Here is a 26,093-nt window from a genome sequence, read left to right as displayed (position 1 = left end):
GAGTGGGCTGCCAGATATCAAAGGACCAAAAAGAGACTACACAAAGTAGATGAGATGAGGCACTCAAATAATGGTGAAAAGGCTTAAGTAGCAGTCAGTTGTGAACCTGCTCTGTAATGCTATGTGCCACACTACAGAAATTGCGTCTTTTTTATCTGTAAACTAGGCTTAGGATCTGTAACGTTCGGAGACTGAGGCTGTCATGTTCACCAACGTCACTGCCCATAACAGGCACCCAGTGGCTCCTGACTGAATGAAGGAAGGCTAAGCTTTTACCGAATGCTGACTGTATGCCAGGCATAGAGTAAATTACCCTTTGGAAACAATATAGAATTGATTCCTAAACTGAATAAAAATTTATTTATTTAAGATTTAGTAAACATTTATTTATTTAAAACTGCATTAAGAATTAAAAACTGTAAAGGGCATGCCTGTGAAGTAAGGGTGCAGGTTTCCCGAGGCCCCCCTGAAAAGCAGCCTCCCAGAGCACAGACTCGTAATGCCAGCCACTTGTTTCATGGTCCCATGTCACCATCGCAGATTCTGCAATTCAGAGCCCATTCCTTAATTGTGCCATGCCTCGGTCTCTCCAGCTATGAAAGGAGGATAATATCAGTATCTACTTCAGGCACTTGGGAGCATTAAATGACTTCACCCATGTAAAGTGTTCAGAGCAGCATCTCCAATAGCGTCAGCTACTGTTGTTACACACGTGCTTAACTCTCTGTCATGTTCAAGTACTCGATCTTACACAGTGCAGAGTGCACAGAGGGAGCTCAGTAATATTCACTGACCATTCGGTCAGTGAATGAGACCTGAGAGCAGGGGTCAGGATGGAGGAGGACAGGGACTTGTGCAGAGGCCTTTTCTGTTCCAATTCAGCTTCTGGGGTGGAATAAATGAAAGGAAGGCAATGGCCCTGTGTGGACATCGCCATGGGGTGTAGCCAGGGCCCCAGCCATCCACAGGAGCAAGAAAGTTCCCTGAAGGCGGAGGCCACCTCTGGGCCATACCAGGCTCCTCCACTTTGCCCTACAGATTGGATCAGACCTCAGCATCTACCCAATCAGCCTCTGCCCCAGAAGGCTCTAGAAGAGGCTGGGCCTCCAGATCAGAGACGACCCACAGGCAGGGGAAGACCCTAAGGCCAATCTACCCTGGGCTGAAAATTCCCTTGAAGTGAGTACAATTATTAATACGATTTCATAGAAGCAGCAGCTGCAGCTTAAAGAGCCCACTAACTTGCCCAAGTCCTCTCAGCTAGAAGCCGCTAAGTGGGGATATGAATTCTGCTGCTCTTCTCTTAACCCTCTACCTGACACCACCTCCCCTATGTTGCAATTCCCTTTTCTCTAAGAACAGAACTAGTCCCTAGCTCATAGTTACTGTGAAAATTAAATGTCACAATGTCTTCGGGGCCCACACACAGTAAGCGTGCAGGATAAACAGGAAGTGTCCAGCAAGTGTTGGCTCCCCTTCCCTGATCTCAGACACCCTCAGGAGGCACTCAGCTCTTACCCTGGAGATGATGAGCATTTTTAAGGACTTTCAATGATTCTGACCTATGAAAAGATGCTCTGTGACCTTGGGAAAGTTCCTCCACCCACTAGGCCTGTTTTGTCCTTCATAGGATGTTGCTCTAATGTTTACAGGAAGAGTAACGTGTGGATTAAAGGAGAGGAGGGGGGAAGGATGAGCCCATGGACTGCTCAGGACCTGGGAGCTTGACTCTGCTGCCTTCTCCACCTGTGACCGCGGCAAGGCAGGAGGAATTCTCTTCTGATTCAACTGAAGCAAGAGAATTAGAAGGATTATTTTCCACAGCAACTAAAAATGAGAGACTGTTGAAAGAACTTGGGAAGGGTGGTCCACAGAATAAAGTGTTGGTGTGAATCCAGCTAACTGGGCGCTGGCATCTGTTCGAAACCAGGGCTTCTCGGAGACGGAGACCGATCCAAGCCACTTCTGTTTTTTGATGTTTCTTGTATGCTAAGAGAGAAAGGGTTTAAAAAACCCTAAAGTAGGGTTACATATATTGCAGCGTATCTGAAGTGTTACATTTAACGACCACACAAAAAATTGAACCTGGTGTAATTGGGCTAGTCATAGGGTAATTACTAATTCATATATTTTTTAAAAATCTTAAATTCATAATGCACTGCAGGCGGTGTAAGCAGGTAATGGACACAAACTTTTTTAAAGCCCCGTACGGTACGTACTTGGGTAAAATGCCACCAGCGCACGGTGCACTAGGAGCGAATGGGGCGGCCCTGGGCGCGCCCCGCCCCCACCCGTCCCGAACGCCAGCGACGGGCGGGGCGGGGCGGGGACTAGGGGGGTCCCACCTGGGCGACAGCTGCCCAGCAGCATCCGCACCGCCCAACTCAGACCGCGGACAGGCTGGCCATCGCAGGTCCGACTCCCGGCGCCGCTCTGCCGCCACCTCTCCAGCCATGAAGACGCACTTCTGCATCCCGCTGTCCCAGCAGCTCCCCGACACGCTCGGGGGCCGCTACGTGGTGCGCCTGGGGCCCGGGGCGGGCTGCGCAGGGCGGGGGCCGGTGGCAATGGTCAGCGGCTCTCTGCGCTAACCCGGGGCGGGGTGCCTGTGTGTTTGCAGCTGTACTCCGTGTACCTGGATGGCTTCCTCTTTTGCAAGGTGCGCTACAGCCAGCTGCATGGTTGGAACGAACAGGTGAGCGAGTTGGAGGCAGGTGGGGAAAAGTGTGCAAGGGCCTGGGTCGTGTGACTCTGGCAAGACTCTGGACCTTTCAGTGCCTCAGGCTTCTCATTTGTGAAATGGGTTGTAGCAAAGATTAAGTGTGAATTGCTTGCGATACAGCCCCACAAATACTTGAAGACTTGTGGCTCCTAATTATTTACAGCTGTGAGATGTGCGCCCCGGCAGGACACTGGGGTTCTGGTGGACTCCATTTAAGTGCCCTCTGTTCCCCAGGACAATGCCCCTTCCCCTTCAAAATTAAGCAAGCAGAGTCTAGACCAACGTATAGAGTTTTAGGAATCTTATGCAGGGATATTTAATTTCCTCTCTGGTCTAGGTTGGTGGCTCACACCTGTAATCCCAGCACTTTAGAAGGCCGAGACAGGAGGATCACTTGAGGCCAAGAGTTCTAGACCAGCTTGGGCAACTTGTGAGATCCTCATCTCTACAAAGAATAATTGAAAAAAATAGTTAGGCATGATGGTGATGTGACTGTAGTCCTAGCTATTGGGGAGGCCGAAGCAGGATGATTGCTTGAGTCTGGGAGTTGGAAGCTGCAGTGAGCCACATTAACACCAGTCTGGGCGACAGAATGAGACTCTGTCTCAATTCAAAGAAAAAAAAAAAAAGAAAAGATAATCTCCTTTTCTCTACAGTTTCTTAAGCTTACCCCCTTTAAAAAGGTGTGTCTCCATTTTTGTTTTCAAATGGCCTTATTCACAAGCTGTAAGTACTGGCAGGCTGGGAACCCAGGAAACAGATGACTTATCAAGTTAGAAGGCCATTTCCTACCTTAGTTACTCATCCTGATATCTGGACAGTACTTTCTCTGAGAGGCAGACTGATTTATTAGTCCATTCTAATAGGTTTTATTGTTCTTATACTCTTATAAGTCATAAGTCTTCAAAATGAATCAGAGGAGTGAATGGAAGTTTGAAAATAAACTTTACCCTCCTTCCCCTGCTCTATGAATTTTTCTTTCAGTTTTAGATTCTGAGGAACACATACCTAAAGTTAAAAAGAAAACTGTACAGAAGACAGAAAAAAACTTGCCCAGAGGCAACAGCTATTAGCATTCTGCAGGAGAGTCTTTTCAGACAGTCTGCGGGCTTCTAGTGAGCGGGGCACACCAGTTTACTTAGAACTGTCTTCTTGTTGATGGACAGCTCAGTTTGATTTTTCTGCTACTAAAATGGTCACTGCAGAGAGCCTTCTTGCTTATACACCATGGTACATTGGAAAAGTCCTTTTTTTTTTGAGATGGTCTCACTTTGTCACCCTTGGTAGAGAGCTGTGGCGTCACAGCTCACAGCAATCTCAAAAACTCCTGGGCTTAAGCGATTCTCTTGCCTCAGCCTCCCAAGTAGCTGGGACTGCAGGTGCCCGCCACAAAGCCTGGCTATTTTTAGAGACGAAGTCTCACTTTGGCTCAGGCTGGTCTTGAACCTGTGAGCTCAGGCACTCCTCCTGCCTTGGCCTCCCAAGTGCTGGGATTACAGGTGTGAGCCACCACACCTGGCGAAAAGTCCATTTTAAAGGTATGATTAAGTATCTTCGGTATCCACAAGAAAGCAGTTGCAATGTAGTTATTAGTTAATTTGAGTGGTCATCTTTGTATTAGTAGTGCCTGCAACACAGTATTGAATGTAGAGAAGCAGAGGCATGGACTCAGACTTCTGAAAGGTGAGACGCTACTTGCAAGTAAGTAGGAGCAGTGAGTAAGTGGGGAGTTATGAGGAATACAGAGACAGGCGGAGGGGAATCTGAAAGGGAGAGAAAAGAGGCTGTTTTAGGCATTTGGAGGCAGAAGTTATGGTACCATCTCCCATGCTCTTCTGTCCTGCAGTGTGATGTGGGAAAAGGGAGGTAACCATCTGCAGGAGCAAAGCAGGAGGCAGCAGAGCGCTGGGACAGATCCACTGGCTAAATGCCTCACCTCTCCCTCTGCCCAATTTTCTCAGTAGAAGTAAGAAGCAAGTAGGTCGTTATGGATGTCAATCTCCCAGAATGCTTGTGAAGACCAAGGACCAGTTTCTCTCAGAGCCTGGCGCATTAAACACTCTCAGTAAACATTAGCTGACTCAGAGGCTTCAGGAATCCCTGAATTTGGCCCTCTTTAACCAACAGACTCAGAGAAATGCTTAATTTCAGGAAAACAAACTAATCAAACCCTAACAGGTCCAGAATCAGAGACATGAATTGTGTAAACTTTTATTCTTCATCTTCTATTTGAGAAGTCATGAATAAGAAACTTTTTTCGTCACAGCAGGGGCCCTTAAATACTGAATTGCTACAGCTTAGAGCCCCAGTGGGGCAGGCAGTAGATTTTAATGAACACTTCCATTTGTTTTAAATCCTAAGATGGAGATTTCTTTATCCAGTTTCCAATTTCATTACACTTTATGTTTATCATTTCCCCCTTTTCATATGAACTACTACATTTTTAAAGAAACGATTTAGATCTTAGATGGTTATTGATCTTTTAATTTTAAACATTAACTAGCGAGCAGTTACCATGTGCTGAGATTGGTGCCAAAAACTTTACAGGTAATAGCTTCATTTTTATAAGCATCTTGAGCTGGGATTATAATTAGTCCCATTTAACAGATGAAGAAACTGAAACACAATTTTTCTGAAGTCATACTGTTAGAGTGGTGGTCAGGATTTGATCTCCAAGACTTACATTGTGTGGTTTCTTTCTAAAGTTGACAAAATAAATTGTGTCAGTGAAACAATGAGTCAAATGACTGAGTTCTAAACTAACATGTTTGTACTATATTTTGGAATAATGTAATAAAAGTTCCCAATTTTAGGGGTTCAGTATGATTAATTTTAGTAAATGTATGCGATTACCACCATCATGATCAACATTTTAAAAAGTTCTCTCACTCTAAAAGTCTCCCTTATCAGGACCTGGAGCAGTGGCTCATAACTGTAATCCTAGCACTCTGAGAAGCTGCAGCGGGTGGATTGCCTGAGCTCAGGAGTTCAAGACCAGCCTGAGCCAGAGTGAGACCCCCATCTCTAAAAATAGCCCAGCACTTTGGCAGGCACCTGTAGTCCCAGCTACTCAGGAGGTTGAGGCAAAAGAATCAGTTGAGCCCAAGAGTTTGAGGTTACTGTGAGCTATGATGAGCACTCTTCTGAGAGCAACAGAGTAAGACTGAGTCTCAAAAAAAAAAAAAAAGCATAAAAGTCTCCTTGTCATCTTTGCTCTTGATCCCTCCAGCCACCCTTGGTCCCAGGCAACTAGTATCTACTTTCTGTTATGAGAGTTTCAGGCACAGGATTTTGTTCAAGCTGCCTAGCCCATTTTATAGATACAGAATCTGAGTAAAGCTGCAAGTTAAATCTGAATTTCAGATTTTCCACTGGTATAAACTATTTATAATGTACTAAACAGTTTATAGTATAAGTATGTTCCATGTACTATTGGGGCATCCTGTATTTTGTCTGGCTACCCTAAGTCTGAGACTTAAAGATTGGCTGACCTTTCCTAGCCTCTTCTCAACTAGTTTTTATTCTTCCTATTCAATAGAGGGCATGAAATGGCTAAGAATTTTTTTTTTTGCTGTTCAGACACATTTTTTAATAGGGAAACTAGATGTAATGGGCTTAAAAGCAATCAGATGCTGAAACTGAACAGGAGGGTGAGAACTGTGTCACTTGTCACCAAGGCTAACAATGCAATGGAAAAAAAAACAGTAACTAAGTACAAAATTAGCCTGCAGCTCCCAGGGAGAGTTGCCTACTTCCAGACAGGTGTGCATGGTGGGTGCCCCCTGCAGATAGTGTGAGGTCAGTTCCAGGTCACTGAGGGGGATGGGAGACCTGAAACAGGGGATGAGGGGATGTGGGTTCCGGAGGAGAGCTGCTGGAGCCAGAGTCCGGAGGCCTCACTCCAGGTTGGCCTCCACCTGCTCAGAGCACTGCAACTTGTTATGCTCTCATTGGCAAATGGCGTTGGCATACTCCACCACTAGCTTATCCATCCACGTCAGGGGCTCGGGGAACAGCACAGCACCCTCAAAGAAGCCCACGTGGCCCCCATGTAGAGGCAGCACAAACATGATGTTCTCCCATTTCTCTGAAAGAGATTTGGGGATAGTTAGAAGACCTCATGCACCAAAGGGTCCTCAGCTGCATTAACCAGCATGAGAGGCACATACATCGTGTGCAGGGATCTCATGCAGCTTTCTTCCTGCTAACGTGCCTCCGGGGAGTTGTAGCCATGAAACTTCCTCATCACGTTGTTGTTGGTCTGCATCAGGGATGTTGCTGTGTAGAGCTGGCTCAAGTCTGTGTCCTCCAGGCACTGGGGTTTCTTAACTTGGTCTCCAAAAAGAGCTTGCGGCATACTCAAAGGACACTTCCAATCTGTCAAGAATTACATGATGAACCTTTTAGAGTAATCAGTAGCAAGACCAGGCCCTTCAGCAAAACAAATGTTCCTTGGGAGTTCTTTTGACTCAACAGGTGCAGGAAGGTAAACCGAGGACGTGAGGCTAAGAATTCTTCACCCGATTTAATACAAAGCACTGTACAAAAATAATAATAACAAGGCTGTGTGTGTTTGGTGAGTATAAGTTTATCTCCTGGGAAGGTCTGCATCCTTATAGAATGGTTTTCATCCTATAGAATTAGCTGATTTATTCATTTACTTAAATGTTTACTGAGTTTCTGTTATATGCCATGTACTCTGTTAAATTAGGTGCAGACAGTGACTTTGAGGTTTGGCTTTAGGAATCAGATTTATACTTGGTTGGGTAACTCTGAGGTTGAGGAGCAGCCCCTGGTGCAGATAAGGTAGCCCCCGGTCCACGTCGGGGTATGTGGAGAGCTAATGCACAAAGACTGCACCTGGGAAAGAGATGGCGTGTCTGCGTGAGCTCAGCTGTCCCCCGTGGAGATTCTCTTTTGATGGGTCAAATTTGTGGAGTTGATGGTTGACTTTTGGCTGACTTAACTACTCCGTTTACTGTTTGTTTATCTTCCCTCTTAGACCAGTATCAGAGAAGGGCGGGAAGAGATGCCTTGAGAAGTCAGGTCAGGTTGTCAAACCTGCTGGGAAGGTTTGCTCTGTGATAGATGTTAGAACCTTGGTCCTTGTTGCCTCTTCCCCAACTCTTGGCCTCAGATCTGCATCAAGATGCTCTCCTGCAGATGGAGAAGACAGGCAGCCTGTTGACTCAAGGCTGCTGTGATTAGCACCAATTTGGGAGCATCTGTGACATTTATGAACACATGCCAAAGAAGATAACTGCCTTTTAAAGATCATTTAATCAGTTAATCAAGAGATAATTGCATGCAAGAAGACAACTTTCTGTTTCTATTTAATAGAATTAGTAGAGATGGGGTTGCATAAATCCCAGGTTGTTTGAGCAGCTCTGCCTGGGGTGATACTCCACCTGAGATGCCTTTGGACATCTGTCATGGCAGAAAAATGTCTTTGAATTTAAAAGAAACCAAATTGTTGCTGTAATATTTTATACTAGGCTTAAAGGAGAGGTTGCGAGTTTAGATGGTTACAGAGATTACAAGTAATTTATTACTTCTTTTTTCCAAAATCAATTTTAGGTCATGATTTTCTTTTTCCTATTTTTTAAAATTTGTTTTAGAAATCTTTTTTAGATCATGAAGTTGGGCAAATAACTTAAGTGAGGTGAGGGATAGTGGGGTGTGGTGGAATAGTTTTAACAGATTGTTGCTTGAGTGAGTGTGACCCATTGATTTAAGATGTTTGGATTTTTAAAAATAAGCCAGAACATCAGGGTTTTTTTTTTAATAAACTATTTTTTGGAGAAGTTTTGGTTTACAAAAAAGATAGTACAGAGTTCCCACATAGTCCACATCCTATTCCTTCTATTATTAAGATTTTCCATTAGGGCCCTGTGCTATGACTCATACCTATAATCCTAGCACTCTGGGAGGCTGAGGCAGATGAATTGCTTGAGCTCATGAGTTCAAGACCAGCCTAAGAGTCAGACCCCATCGTACTTAAAATGAAAATGAAAAACTGAGGCAAGAGGATCTCTTGAGCCCAAGAGTTTGAAGTTGCTATGAGCTATGATGCCAAAGCACTCTACCAAGGGTGACAAAGTGAGACTCTGTCTCAAAAAAAAAAAAAAAATGGTACATTTGTATGGTACATACAAATGTACCAAGTATGGTACATTTGTTACAGTCAATGAACCAGAGATACCTGCGTTTATTATCAAAAATTTGGGTGGGGAGATGGGAGTCTTGCTGTGTTGCCCAGGCTGGTCTCTAAATCCTGGCCTCAAGAAATCTCCTGCCTCAACATATGTAGCCACCACACTCAACCTCAGATGTGATACATTATCACAGTGGTGATACATTATTATTATTACTGTTATATTAACTACAGTTCATAGTTTATTCAGACTTCCTTCATTTTTTGTTTGTTTGTTTGTTTTGTTTTGTTTTGTAGAGACAGAGTCTTACTTTACCACCCTTGGTAGAGTGCCATGATGTCACAGGACTCACAGCAACCTCCAGCTCTTGGGCTCACACTATTCTCCTGCCTCAGCCTCCCAAGCAGCTGGGACTACAAGTGCCCGCCACAACGTCCGGCTATTTTTTGTTGTTGTTGTTTGGCCGGGGCTGGGTTTGAACCTGCCACCTTCCGTGTATGGGGCCGACGCCCTACTCACTGAGCCACAGGCGCCTTGCGTCTTATTTCTGTTCCAGGATCCCAGCCAGGGTACAACATGACATTTAGTCATCCCATCCTCTTAAGTTCTTGTTGACAGTTTCTTAGCCTTTTCTTATTTTTAATGACCTTGATAGTTTTGAGAAGTACTCGTCAGATATTTTGTAAGCTATCCCTCTGTTAGAATTTGTCTTATGTTTTTCACATGATTGGACAGGAATGATAGGATTTGGGAATGAAGACCCCAGAGACAAAGTGCCATTCTACTCACCATATCAAGGGTACCTGCTATCAACCTGACTTATCCCTCTAGATCTCCACCCCCATCACCTGGCTGAAGTAGTGTTTGTCACATTTCTTTATTCTAAAGTGATTTTTTTCCTCCCTTCCATAGCGCCCTCTTTGGAAGGAAGTCTCTATGTGCAGCCCAGTCTTAAGGACTGAGGATTTATGCCCCTCTCCTGAGGAAGAAGCATCTGCATAAATTATCTGGTATTCTTCTGCACAGGAGATGTGTCTATTCTTTCCTACTTATCTTTCAGTAATTATATCTGTAAGGACTCCTGGGTATTTGCCTTATACTTTGGGTTATACATTTTTGGTTTTTGTTTAGTTTTTGAGACAGTCTCACTCTTGCCCTGGGTAGAGTGCCATGGCATCATATCTCACAGCAAGCTCAGTCTCTTGGGGCTCAAGCAGTCCTCTTGCCTCAGCCTCCCAAGTGGCTGGGACTACAGGCACCCACCACAATGCCCAGCTAGTTTTGCTATTTTTAGTAGACGTGGGGGTCTCACTCTTGCTCAGGCTGATCTCGAATTCATGAGTTCAACCAATCCACCGGCCTCAGCCTCCCAGAGTGCTGGGATTACAGGTATGAGCCACGGTGCCTGGCCTGGGTTACTTTCTGGAGCTACAAGATGCTCCAGGATCATCTTGTGTATCTCCTGCTTGAGTTCCAGAGTCCACCACTGCCCCACAGATCCCTGGTTGCTTCTCTTGGAGAATGGTATTAAAAACAGGGATCTGAACCTTAAATATGCTCGTTACTACTGCAGCGACAGAGCAAGGAAATACGTGTGTGTACTACCCATATATACAGGCATATTGGTAAATATTTCTATATGTAACCATCTGTGTCTACATTAAGGTAAACATGAAGTTGTATTAATGTATCTCACTCTAATGCATTGCTACTGGGTCTTCCCAGTAACTCCAACAGTGAGAAACCTGACTTCCACTGTCTGCCATTCATTTACTTAATTGTTTGATTCTGTATGTAGACGCAGGAGAGTCAGAATGGCTAATTCTCATGGGAAACAACTTTATCAACTAGACTGCGGTGGTTATACCTTTAGTTTGACAGGCTCCATTCATTTCCAAAGTTACTTAAGGTCAGTATTTTTTCCTCATGACTGTCAAGGATGTGGTTTCATACATTTTTAATATAGTTTTGTAACATTCTGCATTCTCTCCTGGGATTCCCCTAGTCTCCTAAATGATTTTTTTAAAATACACGTATTTGCACATAGTAAGCTTCTATTGTAAAGTTCAGTGTCATGGACTTTAACGCACAGTGTCATGGATCCACAATGGTAGTATCATATGGAATAGTTTTATTGCCCTAAGAAATTTTGTGTGATTCCCCTATTCAGTAAAATCTTGGTGGCTATTGATCTTTATATAAAGTCTCTATACTTTTTCCTTTTCCAGAATGTCATATAATTAAAATCATACAGTATGTAGCTTTTTCAGACTGGCTCTGTCACTCAGCAATACGCATTTAAGGTTCATTTGTATCTTTCAATGGTTTGGTAGTTCATTGCCTTTTATTGCTGAATAATACTCCATTGTACGGATACATCACAGTTTGTTTATCCACCCACATATGGAAGGAGATATTTGTTGCTTTCAGTTTTGGGGGATTAGGTGCTATGAATTTTCTTTCACTTTTTTTTTCATTTTTACCATTTCTATCAATCCTGGCCTAACTGCTATGAACTTTCACATACAGGTTTTTGTGTGAACATATTTTTCAGATCTGTTGGGTAAATACTTATGGCTGTATTCTATAGTAAGATTATGGTTAGCTTTATAAGAAATTGTCAAGCTGACGTCCAAAATGGCTGAACTGTTTTGTACTCCCTATAGGACATAATTAAAAATTTTTTAAATCACAAAAATAAGTGTTGGCATCACATTCAAATTCTCTAAAAATCAAACAAATGATAGCCACATAAAAAGCATCAGGGGGCTGTATTTTGCCCAAAGACAGGCAGTTAATAAACTTTCTGGACATGAGACTAGTACTGTCCAATAGGACTTTCTGTGCTGTGGGAAATGCTCTATCTTGCTTTGTCCAATTCGATACCAACTGGCAACATTTCATGTGATTACTGAACATTTGAAACATGGCTTGTAAGACTGAAGCACTAAATTTTAAATTTTTATTTTAATTAATTTTTTTTGGTTGTTGCAGTTTGGCCGGGGCCGGGCTCAAATCTGCCACCCTCAGTATATGGGGCCAGCACCCTACTCACTGAGCCACAGGTGCTGCCCTTTTATTTTAATTAAGTTTAAATTTACTCACTGGTGTCTATTGGCCACCATATCAGATGGCACAGTTCTAGGTTATCATAAGGATTTGGGCTTTTACTGGAGCGAGATGGGAAGCCGTGGAGCCTTAAATTATCTGACTTAAGGTTTTTTGGTTTTGTTTTGTTTTTTTTCAAGTATTGTCTTAGAGGCCGCGTTAGGATTAGACTGAAGGAGCCATGGTGGAAGCAGAGAGACTTGTTGGAAGGTCGTGGCAATAATCTAGAAAAGAGATGGTAGTGGCTTGGTCTGGGACACTGGTGGTAGGGGTGGAGAGGTGTGGTCAGCTCCTGGATGTCCTTTAAAGTGAGGGCCCATGCAAGGTAAGTATTCGCCAAATATTTACTGTATTTGTGACCAAGACCATGGAATTTTTTTTTTTTTTTTTTTTGATAGAGAGTCTCACTCTGTCACCTTCAGTAGAATGCTGTGGCGTCATAGCTCACAGCAACCTCAAACTCTTGGGCTCAAGTGATCCTCTAGCTTCACCCTCTGGGGTAGCTGGGACTACAGGTGCCCACCACAACACCTGGCTATTTTTAGAGACAGGATCTCACTCTTTCTCAGGCTGGTCTGGAACTCCTGAAGCTCAAGCAGTCCACCCACCTTGGCTTCCCAGAGTGCTAGGATTCCAGGCGTGAGCCACCCCGCCCAGCCTTTAAAGACCATGGAGTTAAAATTCTTGTCTGTTTGCAGCCTCATGTCTCTTAGACCCGCTTCATTTTCTTTAACCCCTGACTATAGTATTATAATAAGAGTTCAGCCTTCTTGCTCGGAAGGTACCATGTTAAAAACCTGACTAGGTTTCTGAGTTTCTTTTTTCTTATTTTAAAGAACATAATGCTACTACCTTCACGCTGCCACTGCAACTGCAAGGAAGACATTGCAAAAAGAAGAGTTTTGGTTCTTACTTTAAAAATTGTTTTTCTTTGCATCTACTGTTAAGGTTTCATAAAAATAATTACCAGTATGATCATGGGTCATGTATGGGTGGGTGGGAGGGAAGGGCTGGACTGGGTTTTAGGGATCGTACGTCAATAGGAATTCCATCACCAGCAGTGTCCAATAGAAATATAATGTGAACCATCTATGTAATTTAAAATTTTCTAGTAGTCACGTTAAAAAGAGTACAAAGAAACAGATGGAGGCTGGGCATGGTGGCTTGTGCCTATCACTGTCACTCATGCTATCACTCTCGGAGGCTGAGGGTAAGGATTGCTTAAAGCCAGAAGTTTGAGACCAGTGTGAGCAAGAGTGAGACCCTGTATCCACAAAAAAAAAAAATAGAAAAATTAGCTGGGCATAGTGGCAGGCACCTGTTGTCCCACCTACTTGGGAGGCTGAGGCAGGAGGATCGCGTGAGCCCAGGAGTTTGAGGTTGCTGTGGGTTCATTACGCCACTGCCCTCTAGCACTCTAGCACAGGCAACAGAGAAAGATTCTGTCTTTAAAAAAAAAATAGAGGAAGGAATGAGGATTAATTTTAGTTTATTTTATTTGATACAATATATCCAAAATATGATATTATTTAAACATGTAAATGATATAAAAATTATCAGTGCGATAAGATGATTCACATTCTCTTTTCTTTGAAATTTAAACTGGATCACTTCTCAGCCTTTTGGCTAAGGTCAAGTGTAATATCTGTTCTTATCAGTTTAATATCTGATACATCCTCTAGAGGATAATGAGGATAATGTATTAAATGGAGTTTTGGAGCAGGGAGTTGGAATAGAAGCTTGCTCCATCCTCTCCACAAATTGACCCGGTATTGCAGTAACAGTCCTCCCCAACTTTCTCATACGACTGAGTGTAGTGGCTCACACCTGTAATCCTAGCATTCTGGGAGGCCGAGGCAGGTGTATTTCTTGAGCTCAGGAGTTCAAGACCAGCCTGAGCAAGAGTGAGACCTTGTCCCTGCTAAAAATAGAAAAAACTAGCCAGGTGTTGTGGTAGGTGCCTGTAGCTACTCAGGGGTCTGAGGCAAGAGGATTACTTGAGCCCAGAAGTTTGAGGTTGCTGTGAGGTATGATGATGCCACAGCACTCTACCCAGGGACAAAAGCAAAACAAACAAACAAAAATGCTAGAGTGCAGTTTATACTTACAGCACGTCTCAATTCAGACTAGTCACATTTCATGTGCTTAGAAGCCACAGGTCACTAAAGGCCACCACGTTAAATAGCAGAGCTGTCAACATTTGTCAAGTTCATATTTGGTGGAGGAATTAAATTCCTAATTTTCACCATTGATATCAGATATTTGTGAAATAAGAAAATAGTGTGTGATATGAGTGCATAATATTATAAAACAGATGAAAAATAAAAATGCATCCCCATTCTACTACCAAACTTAGACTGGAGTTTTCAGTCTGTGATAAGTCTAGAAACAGCTCCAGAACTGAGAGATGCTGAGATAAATTTCTTATTAATGAATATATATATATATATATATACTGAGATAAATTCCTTATTAAGAAAATCAAATTATAGGCTGGGCTCATGCCCGTAATCCTAGCACTCTGGGAGCCCAAGGTGGGTGGATTGCCCGAGCTCATGGGTTCAGACTAGCCTGAGCAAGAGCAAGACCCCATCTCTAAAAATAGCTGGATGTTTTGGCAGGTGTCTATAGTCTCAGCTACTCAGGAGGCTGAGGCAAGGGGATCGTTTGAGCCCAAGAATTTGAGGTTGCTGTGAGCTATGATGCCAGGGCATTCTACCAAGGGAGACAAAGTGAGATTCTGTCTCAAAAAAAAAAAAAAAAGAAAATCAAATTATCCTCTTTTTCTCCTTTTGGCTACCAAAAAGGATTAAATAAGGTCAGCTAGGATAAGACTTGTCCTAAGAAGAGACTTTAGTAGCCCATCAACCTTGAATTGGAGGCTCACTTGTCTTAACTATGTGCTTTCTGGATCTTTCAGCTGAGGAGGGTCTTTGGAAATTGTTTGCCACTCTTTCCACCAAAGTATTATCTGGCAATGACCACATCCATGGCTGATGAGAGGAGGGACCAGCTGGAACAATATTTGCAAAATTGTATGTATTTGGATTTTTTAACATTTATTGTATTATAGGTTACACAAAATTCCCCTGCTTAAAGTGTACAAATCAATGTTTTTTACTACAATTATCTAATTTTGCAGTCATCACCATAATCTAGTTTTAGATATTGCCATCACCCCATAAAGAAACCTTAAACCCATTCATTAACAGTCACTCCCTATTCCCCTCCCCCGCTAGGCCCTGGGAACCACTACTCTAATTTTTATCTCTAAAGATTTGCCTATTCTGGACATTTGATACATGTGGAATCAAATAGGTGTTCGTCATATTTGGTTTTAAAAAATGCTTTGTTTAGATTCACCCTCGGGTGCTGTTTTGGCTTTGACTATGGAAGTGGAAGAAATGCTATCTGGATCAAGAATGAACAAAGGGATAAGTTGAATTGTTTATAGGGAAGCCCCTGTTATAAGAAAGATCTATCAGAGATCTTTATTAGCAGGGCCAGAGACGGGACTGCCATCTCAGTGCTTTCAGGAAGCCAGACTAGGGCACCAAGGAGGCTCAGCAGTCTGCCATAGCCACCGCCAGGCTCACAGTGCAACAGCCTCACGACAGCCTGGGTCTGAAAACACTGTCACAGCAAAACTATGGTTGGCCACATTCAGCTCTCAGAGAAAAGAGGGTATTGAAGGGAAATAGCAAAACCGACAATTAAATACTGAATTTTTTTTTTTTTTTTTTTTGTAGAGACAGAGTCTCACTGTACCGCCCTCGGGTAGAGTGCCGTGGCGTCACACGGCTCACAGCAACCTCTAACTCTTGGGCTTACGCGATTCTCTTGCCTCAGCCTCCCAAGCAGCTGGGACTACAGGCGCCCGCCACAACGCCCGGCTATTTTTTTTGTTGCAGTTTGGCCAGGGCTGGGTTCGAACCCTCCACCCTCGGCATATGGGGCCGGCACCCTACTCACTGAGCCACAGGCGCCACCCTAAATACTGAAATTTTTTAAATTAGAAAAGTCTAAACACATATTTTAGAAAATATAAATCATGCAAAAGAATATACAATGAAAAGTAGTTTCCCTTCCACTCTGGCCCCCAGGTGACTTGTGTGTTCCCCAGAAATGATCCATGTGCACACTGGTTTGTATGAGAGTCCCTTTCTGTTCAACACAAATTGAAGTTTACATATTTTTCTATACCTGATTTTTTAAGAACTTTTTATTCTGGAAGTTTGATTTGTAGAAAAGTTTCAAACATTATGAAAAGAATATTTGTTTTTGTTTGTTTGTTTGTTTGTTTGTTTTGAGACAGAGCCTCAAGCTGTCGCTCCGGGTCAAGTGCTGTGGCATCACAGCTCACAGCAACCTCCAACTCCTGGGCTCAAGCAATTCTTTTGCCTCTGCCTCCCAAGTAGCTGGGACTACAGGCACCCACCACAATGCCCAGCTATTTTTTGGTTGCAGCCGTCATTGTTGTTCGGCGGGCCCGGGCTGGATTCAAACCTGCCAGCTCAGGTGTACGTGGATTGCACCTTAGCTGCTTGAGCCACAGGCGCCGAGCCATGAAAAGAATATTTGTATGCTCGTCACTCATATTTCCCAAATGTTAACATTTTACATCTGCAATACCATTCTCTTTCTTATGTGTATGTATATATTATGACTCTCTCTCTCTCTCTCTCTCTCTATATATATATATATATAATTTTTTGGAAACACTTGAGTATTACGAGCCTAGGCCATTTTATCCTTAAACATTTCTGTGTATATTTCCTAAGATTCAGGACACTCTCTTATATAACCATAATGTAGTTATCAAAATCAGGAAATCAATAATGTTATCTAGAGCCCATATTTAAACTTTGTCAACTATCACACTAATGTCTTTCATAGCTAAAGAAAAAAGTTTTTCTGGCTCAGTGCCTGTAGCTCAGTGGTTAGGGTGCTGGCCACATACATCGGAGCTGGCTGGTTTGAACCCTGCCTGGGCCTGCTAAACAACAAGGACAACTACAACAACAACAACAAACTAGCCAGGCATTGTGGCGGACACCTATAGTCCCAGCTCCTTGGGAGGCAGAGGCAGGAGAATCGCTTGAGCCCGGAAGTTGGAGGTTGCTGTGAGCTGTGATACCATGGCACTCTACCCAAGGCGACAGCTTGAGGCTCTGTCTCAAAAAAAAAACACAACAAAACATATATATATATGTATATATATATATATCTTAGAGCTCATTCTATGTCAGCAACTATAGATTAATCTCATTTTTTATAGCTGCATCTTTTTCAAGCACAGTAGGTGAAAATTCTAGAAGCCATCTATTTCCCATTTGTTTCTGATAATGGAAACCATACCTGTTTTTTTTTTGTATTTTATTGTTGGGGATTCATTGAGGGTACAATAAATCAGGTTACACTGATTGCATTTGTTAGGTGAAGTCCGTCTTGCAATCGTGTCTTGCCCCCAAAAGGTGTGGCACACACCAAGGCCCCACCCCCCTCCCTCCTTCCCTCTCTCTGCTCTTCCTTTCCCCACCCCTTTCTCTCTTAAAACCATACCTCTTTTTAGACATGTTGAATAAGCTCGTTCAAGTTCAAAATGTAATCCCTTTTAAATTTTCATTGTCTCTTGGTTTGTTTTCTCATGTCTTAGCAAAATAGTCCTTTAAGACCTGTCCTTTTTAACAAATGATCACAGAGCTTAAGGGATTACTTTTCCAGGCCTGGTCTTTATCTGTACCATCAGGATGTCTTGTGTACCCTCCTTGACAAGGTCAGGTAAGGAGACCGTTTTGCTTAGCATCATGACTGAGAGCATGGCCATGTAGCTTAGCATCATGACTGAGAGTCATGACCCTTACACCTTGGGTCAAATCCCACTGTTACTCCTCACTGGCCTGTGACCTTGGGCAAGATACTTAACCTGCTTTGAGCTTCAGTTTCTTTCGGTAAAATATTTCCCTCAGGTTTGTCATGGAGATTAAATGAGCTAAAATATACGAAGTGCTTAGCCTAGTACCTGGAACTTAGTAGTCACACAGTAAATACTAGTTGGGTGAATACTTTCTGCCACAGTTTTCTCCATCCCCAAGAATCCATGCTAATGAATATATAAAGTTAGTTTTCCCTGTGACATATATGGCAGAAAATAAAGCAAAGGCTTTCCCTCACCCTGAAATCTGAAATTACCCTGTGGAAAGAGGGTATGCCTTTTAGGAAGAGTTTCTCATGTTCAGACACTCTCTTAGTTTATTTTGAAAACGTGGCATTGTTTGGGAAAGGTACAACCCGTAAGAAGCCAGTCAGTGATAGTTTTGGCCAGTCAGTGATAGTTTTAATGCTAGTGGAGGTTATTTGATGAAATCAGTAAGACAGCAACAAAAAAAAAGAAGAAGAAAGAAACGTAACAGGTAATATATGGTAGGTATGTGAGTTAAGCTGAAGTGGGGGCGTCCAGGGCTCGTGGGAAGAGGGGAAAGAGGGGAAGAAGCAGGCTGGGCGTGATGCAGCTCTCACCTGGCCTGGACACCGCACCTGGCCATAGGCATCCAGGGCTTTAAAGCTCAGGGTGAAAATATTTTTGTAAATATGGAAGAAGGAAAGACCTTAGATCTTTCTGCCTTACCATTGCTGGGTTTTTTGTAACTTCTTTTGTAACTTCCTGTCATTTAATCAATGTTTCTCGGTTGATTTAAATTTTTCAAATTACCATGCATCTTGCTAAGCTTGGAGTCCAGACACAAGTTTTAAGACCTTTTGCTGCTTCTTGTTAACTCCGTTACCCTGCTAAGGCAGCAAATGGGAGTTGCGCAGTGGGGCATGCAGGAATAAGGTAAGATTCCGGAACACTGTAATGGGTTGTAATGAGTTCAGCGTCATCAGGATTGCCAGGAGGAGGCAAGCACTAGGGATTTTCCTGTATTTGAAAGGTCACAACCCCCATCGTCTTCAGGGAGGCAGTTGTGCATGGGCAAGGCCATGGAGTGATCTCAGGAGGACAGGGCAATTAATAGGCTCCACCCAGCCTCTGCTAACAGCTTCCTGTCCTTGTTTTTCAGTGACCATGGACCCAAACGTATTGAGAAGCGATGTCTTCACCGAGTTTTTAAAACTGGTACAGCTGGTAAGCTTCTTTACTGAGGCCGTGACTCCCCCGCAGGACATGTCTCTTCATTAATCACGTGTGTACGCCCATGCTCAGACGTGTGCCGTGGCATCAGCCCCACAGAGCCTGGACTCGGGGAAACTATATTCACTTCAAATAGATGGAAGGGTGGTTCCTATATTGTTCTTTTGGAGGTTCTGGCAAAGAACCAGGGTGAAGGTCCACAAGAAAGGAGAGGAGGCCAGTCCAGGGACAAGGAAAGACGTTCACAGAGGGGAAAGGAGAATGGAGACTGAGCAGGTGTCAGCTCAGCTCCCACAGTTGCAAAGGGCTTTTATTAGCCTTGTAAGAATAGCTGGAATGGGGCAGTGAGCCAGGAGTACATTCAGGGGCTCTTTAGTGCTGGTCACGATTATGAACTTATTCCTGGAACCAGGATTTTGGGTAGGGTGTTTCCAGGAACTCTGGCCATGAGGTACTGCAGGAGTCTGGGGAGGGGATTACTGGTTTCTGACCTGATTTGCTAAAATGGCTGCTCTCCTGTCAGGGTTATGAGAATTCCTGTCCTGCAGGAGGTTTACTTATTTATTTATTTATTTATTTAATTTTTTAAATTTCTTTTTAATTCTTTTCTTTGGGAGTTTTAGATTCTAGCTGGAAAAGGAGGTATGTCACTTGACCATTGGCTTATTTTGTTAAGCATAGCTTTTTCTATAGCCTAAGAATCATACGTCTCAAAACTGGCCTTGAAGAAGAAAACCCGAGGACATAGTAAAATAACTGCAGCTCTTCTTGCTGAGTGCCCCCTAACAAGTCTGTGATCTTGTTTCTGCAGCTGTAATTTCCAAGCGTAACATGGTGACGACATCAAAACACTGGGCCTTATGCAGCTAATACTTGTATACTCTCTGCTCCTAACTTTGTTGTAAATGGGTCGTGGAGGAAATTAAGCATGAACAGAATGACATACAGCAACTCCCTTTCATTTGTTGATCTGAGTAACCACTGGCCCCTTGACCCCTAGGCTGACGCTTTGCTAAGTGTGTTTGTTTAGCACATCACTTAATCTAGTCACACATGACTATATGAAAACATTTTGATGCCTGCATGTATGCACTTGACTGAATGGAAAAGCTCTGAAGGGACTGAAGTTGTACAATAATATACCACTGAACTGGATCCTCACGGAGGAGGAGGAAGGATACCTTGTTCGGATTTGCAAATATCAGAACACATTTCATTTAGACAGGGGCCCCAGGCTATTGATATCTTTACTGGTCTATGCAACTTGAGAATGGCCCTTGAGTCTTCTGTTATGTAGTGGTTTTTATTTTCACATACCCTTGGTAGCTTAAATACACACATACTTTCTTTTTCTTTGAAAAGTTTATGGCTGAAGTGGTGATGGTAGTAAAATTTGAACAGCACTAAAGTGTATACAATGAAAAGTAACTTTCCTTCCTCATGGTCCCCCCTGCTCAAGGACAGCTGTTGTTTCAATTTAATACATTCTCTATCTTTTTTTTGTTGTTGTTGTGGTTAGTGATTTATTTGTTAAAAAACTTTTTATTTTCTAACTTTGTTGATGAATAAAAATTCAGTTTTATAGTAGTTTAATCAATTGTATTATTATGGTTTTTTTAATTATAGTTATTTTCTGTAGAATTTTTTGTACTTTAGACATGCATAATGCTTGTGATTCTTAGGTTTTTTTTTTATTGTTAAATCATAGCTGTGTACATTAGTGCAATCAAGGGGTACAATGTGCTGGTTTCATATACAATCTGAAATATTCTCATCAAACTGTTCACCATAGCCTTCATGGCATTTTCTTAGTTATTGTATGTAGACATTTGTATTCTGCATTTAGTAAGTTTCGCCTGTACCCATTCTAAGATGCACCGTAGGTGTGGCCCCACCCATTACCCTCCCTCCACCCTAACTTCCCCTATCCCTTCCCCTTCCTTGGCCCTTTCCTTATAGTCTTGTGCTATAGTTGGGTTATAGCCTTCATGTGAAAGCTATAATTTAGCTTCATAGTAGGGCTGAGTACATTGGATACTTTTTCTTCCATTCATGAGATACTTTGCTAAGAAGAATATGTTCCAGCTCCATCCATGTAAACCTGAAAGAGGTAAAGTCTCCATCTTTCTTTAAGGCTGCATAATATTCCATGGTATACATGTACCACAGTTTGCTTGTCCATTCGTGGGTCGATGGGCACTTGGGCTTCTTCCATGACTTAGCAATTATGAATTGGGCTGCAATAAACATTCTGATACAGATGTCTTTGTCGTGATGTGATTTTTGGTCTTCTGGGTATAAACCTAGGAAAGGAATTATAGGATCAAATGGCAGGTCTATTTTTCGATCTCTAAGTAGTCTCCAAACATCCTTCCAGAAGGAACGTATTAGTGTGCATTCCCACCAGCAGTGTAGAAGTGTGCCCTTTTCTCCACATCCACACCAACATCTCTGGGTTTGGGATTTTGTTATGTGGGCTACTCTTACTGGGGTTAGGTGGTATCTCAAAGTAGTTTTGATTTGCATTTCTCTGATGATTAAGGATGATGAGCTTTTTTTCATGTGTTTGTAGATCACGTGTCTGTCTTCTTTAGAGAAGTTTCTCTTCAAGTTCCTTGCCCACCCTGAGATGGGGTCACGTGTTCTTTTCTTGCTAATACGTTTGAGTTCTCTGTGGATTCTGGTTTTTAGACCTTTATCAGAGGTATAACCTGCAAATATTTTCTCCCATTCTGAGGGCTGTCTGCTTGCTTTACTTACTATGTTTGTGGCTGTGCAGAAGCTTTTTAGTTTGATCAGGTCCCAGTAGTGTATTTTTGATGCTGCTTCAATTGCCCAGGGAGTACGCCTCATAAAATATTCACCCAGGCCGATTCCTTCAAGAGTTTTCCCTGCACTTTCTTCAAGTATTTTTACAGTTTCATGTCTTAAGTTTAAATCTTTTATCCAGTGAGAGTCTATCTTAGTTAATGGTGAAAGGTGTGGGTCCAGTTTCAATCTTCTACAGGTTGCCAGCCAGTTCACCCAGCACCATTTGTTAAATAGGGAATCTTTTCCCCACTGAATGTTTTTAATTGGCTTGTCAAAGATCAAATAATAGCTGGATTCATCTCTTGGTAAGTAGCTGGATTCATCTCTTGGTTCTCTATTCTGTTCCAGACATCTACTTGTCTGTTTTTGTGCTAATACCATGCTGTTTTGATCACTATCGATTTATAGTACAGTCTCAGGTCTGGTAGTGTGATTCCTCCTGCTATGTTTTTATTGCTGAGTAATGTCTTAGCTATTCGAGTTTTTTTCTGATTCCATATAAAACAAAGTATTTTTTCAAGGTCTTTAAAATGTGACAATGGAGCTTTAATAGGAATTGCATTAAAATTATATATTGCTTTGGGTAGTATAGACATTTTAACAATGTTGATTCTTCCCAGCCATGAGCATGGTATGTTTTTCCATTTGTTAACATCTTCAGCTATTTCTTTTCTTAAAGTTTCATAGTTCTCTTTGTAGACATCTTTCACGTCCTTTGTTAGGTATACTCCCAAATATTTCATCTTCTTTGGCACTACTGTGAAAGGAATAGAGTCCTTGACTGTTTTTTCGGCTTGGTTATCGTTGGTATATATAAAGGCTACAGATTTATGGGTGTTGATTTTGTAGCCTGAGACATTGCTGTATTCCTTAATCACTTCTAAAAGTTTTGTAGTAGAATTCCTAGCATTTTCCACGATCATATCATCTGTGAAGAGCGAAAGTTTGATCTCTTCTAACCCTATGTGGATACCCTTGATCGCCTTTTCTTCCCTAATTGCAATGGCTAACACTTCCATTACAATGTTAAAGAGCAATGGAGACAATGGGTAACCTTGCCTGGTTCCTGATCTAAGTGGAAATGATTTCAATTTAACTCCATTGAATACGATATTGGCTGTGGGTTTGCTGTAGATGGCCTCTATCAGTTTAAGAAATGTCCCTTCTATACCAATTTTCTTATGTGTTCTGATCATGAAGGAATGCTAGATACTATCAAAAGCTTTTTCTGCATCAATTGAGAGAATCATATGGTCATTGTTTTTTGATTTGTTTATGTGCTGAAGATTTACGTATATTGAACCAGCCCTGAGACCCTGGGATAAAACCGACTTGGTCATGATGTATAATTTGTTTGATGTGTTGCTGGATTCTGTTTGTTAGGATCTTGTTGAATATTTTTGCATCTATATTCATTAGTGATATTGGTCTATAATTTTCTTTTCTTATTGGGTCTTTTCCTGGTTTGGGGATCAGGGTGATGTTTGCTTCATAGAATGTGTTGGGTAGTCTTCCTACTTTTACTACATTTTGGAACAGGTTGAGTAATATAGGTACTAATTCCTCTTTAAAGGTTTGGTAGAATTCTGACGTGAAGCCATCTGGTCCTGGGCTTTTCTTTTTAGGGAGGTTTTGTATGGTTGATGCTATTTCAGAACTTGATGTGGGCCTGTCAACATTTCCACTTGATTCTGGCTAAGTCTCGGAAGGTGACGTGCTTCCAAGTATTGGTCAATTTCCTTCAGATTTTCATATTTCTGAGAGTAAAGTTTCTTGTAATATTCATTAAGGATTTTTTGAATTTCTGAGGAGTCTGTTGTAATTTCGTCTTTGTCATTTCTGATTGATGAGATTAGAGATTTTACTCTTTTTTTCCTGGTTAGGTTAGCCAAAGGTTTACCTATTTTATTGGCCTTTTCAAAAAACCAACATTTTGATTTATTGATCTGTTGTATAATTCTTTTGTTTTCAATTTCATTTAATTCTGCTCTGATTTTGGTTATTTCTTTTCTTCTACTGGGTTTGGGGTTGGAATGTTGCTTGAGATGTCCCATTAAGTTGTTAACTTCCTCTCTTTCAGTTCTCTTGAGGAAGGCTTGCAGTGCTATAAATTTCCCTCTTAGGACTGCCTTTGCGGTATCCCAGAGGTTCTGATAATTTATGTCTTCATTGTCATTTTGTTCCAAAAATTTGGCAATTTCCTTCTTAATCTCATCTCTGACCCAGCTATCATTCAGCATAAGGTTATTTAACTTCCATGTTTTTGTATGGGTATGCAGATTCCTGTTGTTACCGAGTTCAACTTTTATTCCACGGTGGTCCGAGAAGATGCAAGGAATAATTTTTATTCCTTTAAATTTACTGAGGTTACACTTGTGACCTAAGATGTGATCTATTTTGGAGTATGTTCTGTGGGCTGATGAAAAGTATGTGTATTCAGTTTTTTGGGGATGAAATGTTCTGTATATGTCTGCTAAATCCAAAAGTTGGATGGTTAGGTTTAAATCTAAAATTTCTTTGCTCAGCTTCTTATTAGAGGATTGATCCAACACTGCCAAAAGAGTGTTAAAATCTCCAACTATTATGGAGCTGGAGGAAATCAAGTTGCTCATGTCTGTTAGAGTTTCTCTTATAAATTGAGGTGCATTCTGGTTGGGTGCATAGATATTAATAATTGAAATCTCATCATATTGAGTATTACCCTTAACAAATATGAAGTGACCATTCTTATCTTTCCTTACTTTTGTTGGTTTAAAGCTTATTATATCTGCAAATAGAATTGCAACACCTGCTTTTTTCTGATTACCGTTTGCCTGAAATATGGACAACCATCCTTTCACCCTGAGTCTATATTTGTCTTTCAAGATAAGAAGTGACTCTTGTATGCAGCAAATATCTGGCCTGAGTTTTTGTATCCAGTCAGCTAACCTATGCCTCTTTAGAGGACAGTTTAAGCTGTTCACATTAATGGAGAATATTGATAAGTCTGGTAAAATTTGGGGTATCGAGTTTTTTTAAAGTCCAGTGGACATTTTTAATCCTTTTGCCACTGTGGAAGTTGGAGTTTGATCAAAAGTTTCTGAGTGAGTTTACTTTTGTGGTAGAGGATTGGGCTGGTCATTATGGAGGATAGGTCTGAGAATATCCTGAAGAGCTGGTTTGGTTATGGCAAATTTCTTCAACATATGAATGTCGTTGAAGTATTTAATTTCTCCCTCATAAATGAAACTCAGTTTAGCTGGATTCAGGATCCGGGGTTGAAAGTTATTTTGCTTTAGGAGATTAAAAGTCAATGACCACCCTCTTCTGGCTTAAAAGTTTCAGCAGAGAGATCTGCAGTCATTCTAATATTTTTCCCTTTGTAGGTAATGGATTTGGTATGTCTGGCTGCTTTCAGAATTTTCTCCTTCACATTAACTTTAGTGAAGTTAATTATGATATGCCTGGGGGATGTCTTATTGGGATTGAGTCGTGCTGGGGTTCTGAAACTGTCTGCTGTCTGAATTTCAGAATCTCTTGGCATGTCTGGAAAATTCTCTTTCATAATTTCATGAAGAAGGGCCTCTGTGCCTTGCAAGGCCACTTCATCACTTTCAGGGATTCCAATTAAGCAGATATTACCCTTCTTCGAATTATCCCAGAGCTCTCTGAGAAAATGATCCATTTTCGCTCTCCATTTCTCTTCCTCTTTGACAGTTTGGGAGCTTTCAAAGGCTTTGTCTTCAATGTCAGAAATCCTTTCTTCTGCTTGCTCCACTCTGTTACTGAGGGATTATACTGTATTTTTCAGATCTTTGAGGGCTGTAAATTCTTGCTTCAGTGCAAGTCAAAATCTTTGGTGGTTTTGTCTTTAAATTTGTTAAATTCTTGAGACAACTTTTGAATTTCTCCTCGAATTTCTAATTCTGACTTTTGAATTGCTGCTCGAATTCCTAATTCCAAATTTTCCTCCATTTTATTAATCCTGTTTGCAATCCAAATTCTGAATTCAATTTCTGACATCTCGGCCAGCTGTTTATGAATGGGATCTTCAGTTACATTTGCCATATCTTTCCTTGGGGGGTTTGATCTATTCCGGTTATTCATGTTACCAGAGTTTTTCCACTGATTCCGCCCCATGATTGTTTTACACCTTTTGATTTTGCCCCTGGAGCTTTGTTGAGGA

At 41.8% G+C, this 26,093-nt stretch overlaps 1 protein-coding gene and 1 non-coding gene across 2 annotated transcripts in view; both read left to right on the top strand.

Moving 5' to 3' along the window:
- The first annotated feature begins 2,398 nt into the window (after positions 1-2,398).
- Positions 2,399-26,093, top strand: part of SNX31 (sorting nexin 31) — a 75,089-nt gene continuing 51,394 nt past the window's right edge. The window contains exons 1-4 of the mRNA XM_053559107.1: positions 2,399-2,519; positions 2,621-2,695; positions 14,906-15,020; positions 19,047-19,111. Of these exons, the coding sequence (XP_053415082.1) occupies positions 2,454-2,519; positions 2,621-2,695; positions 14,906-15,020; positions 19,047-19,111 (321 nt within the window). The 5' untranslated portion in view covers positions 2,399-2,453. The remainder of the gene's footprint in view (positions 2,520-2,620; positions 2,696-14,905; positions 15,021-19,046; positions 19,112-26,093) is intronic.
- Positions 13,592-13,789, top strand: LOC128564224 (U2 spliceosomal RNA). The gene has a single exon (XR_008374081.1). It is a non-coding gene; the product is annotated as a U2 spliceosomal RNA (small nuclear RNA).

This window comes from Nycticebus coucang, chromosome 13 (genome assembly GCF_027406575.1).
Source record: "Nycticebus coucang isolate mNycCou1 chromosome 13, mNycCou1.pri, whole genome shotgun sequence".
NCBI classification, from domain to species: domain Eukaryota; kingdom Metazoa; phylum Chordata; class Mammalia; order Primates; family Lorisidae; genus Nycticebus; species Nycticebus coucang.
This window is presented reverse-complemented; position numbering and strand designations above follow the sequence as displayed.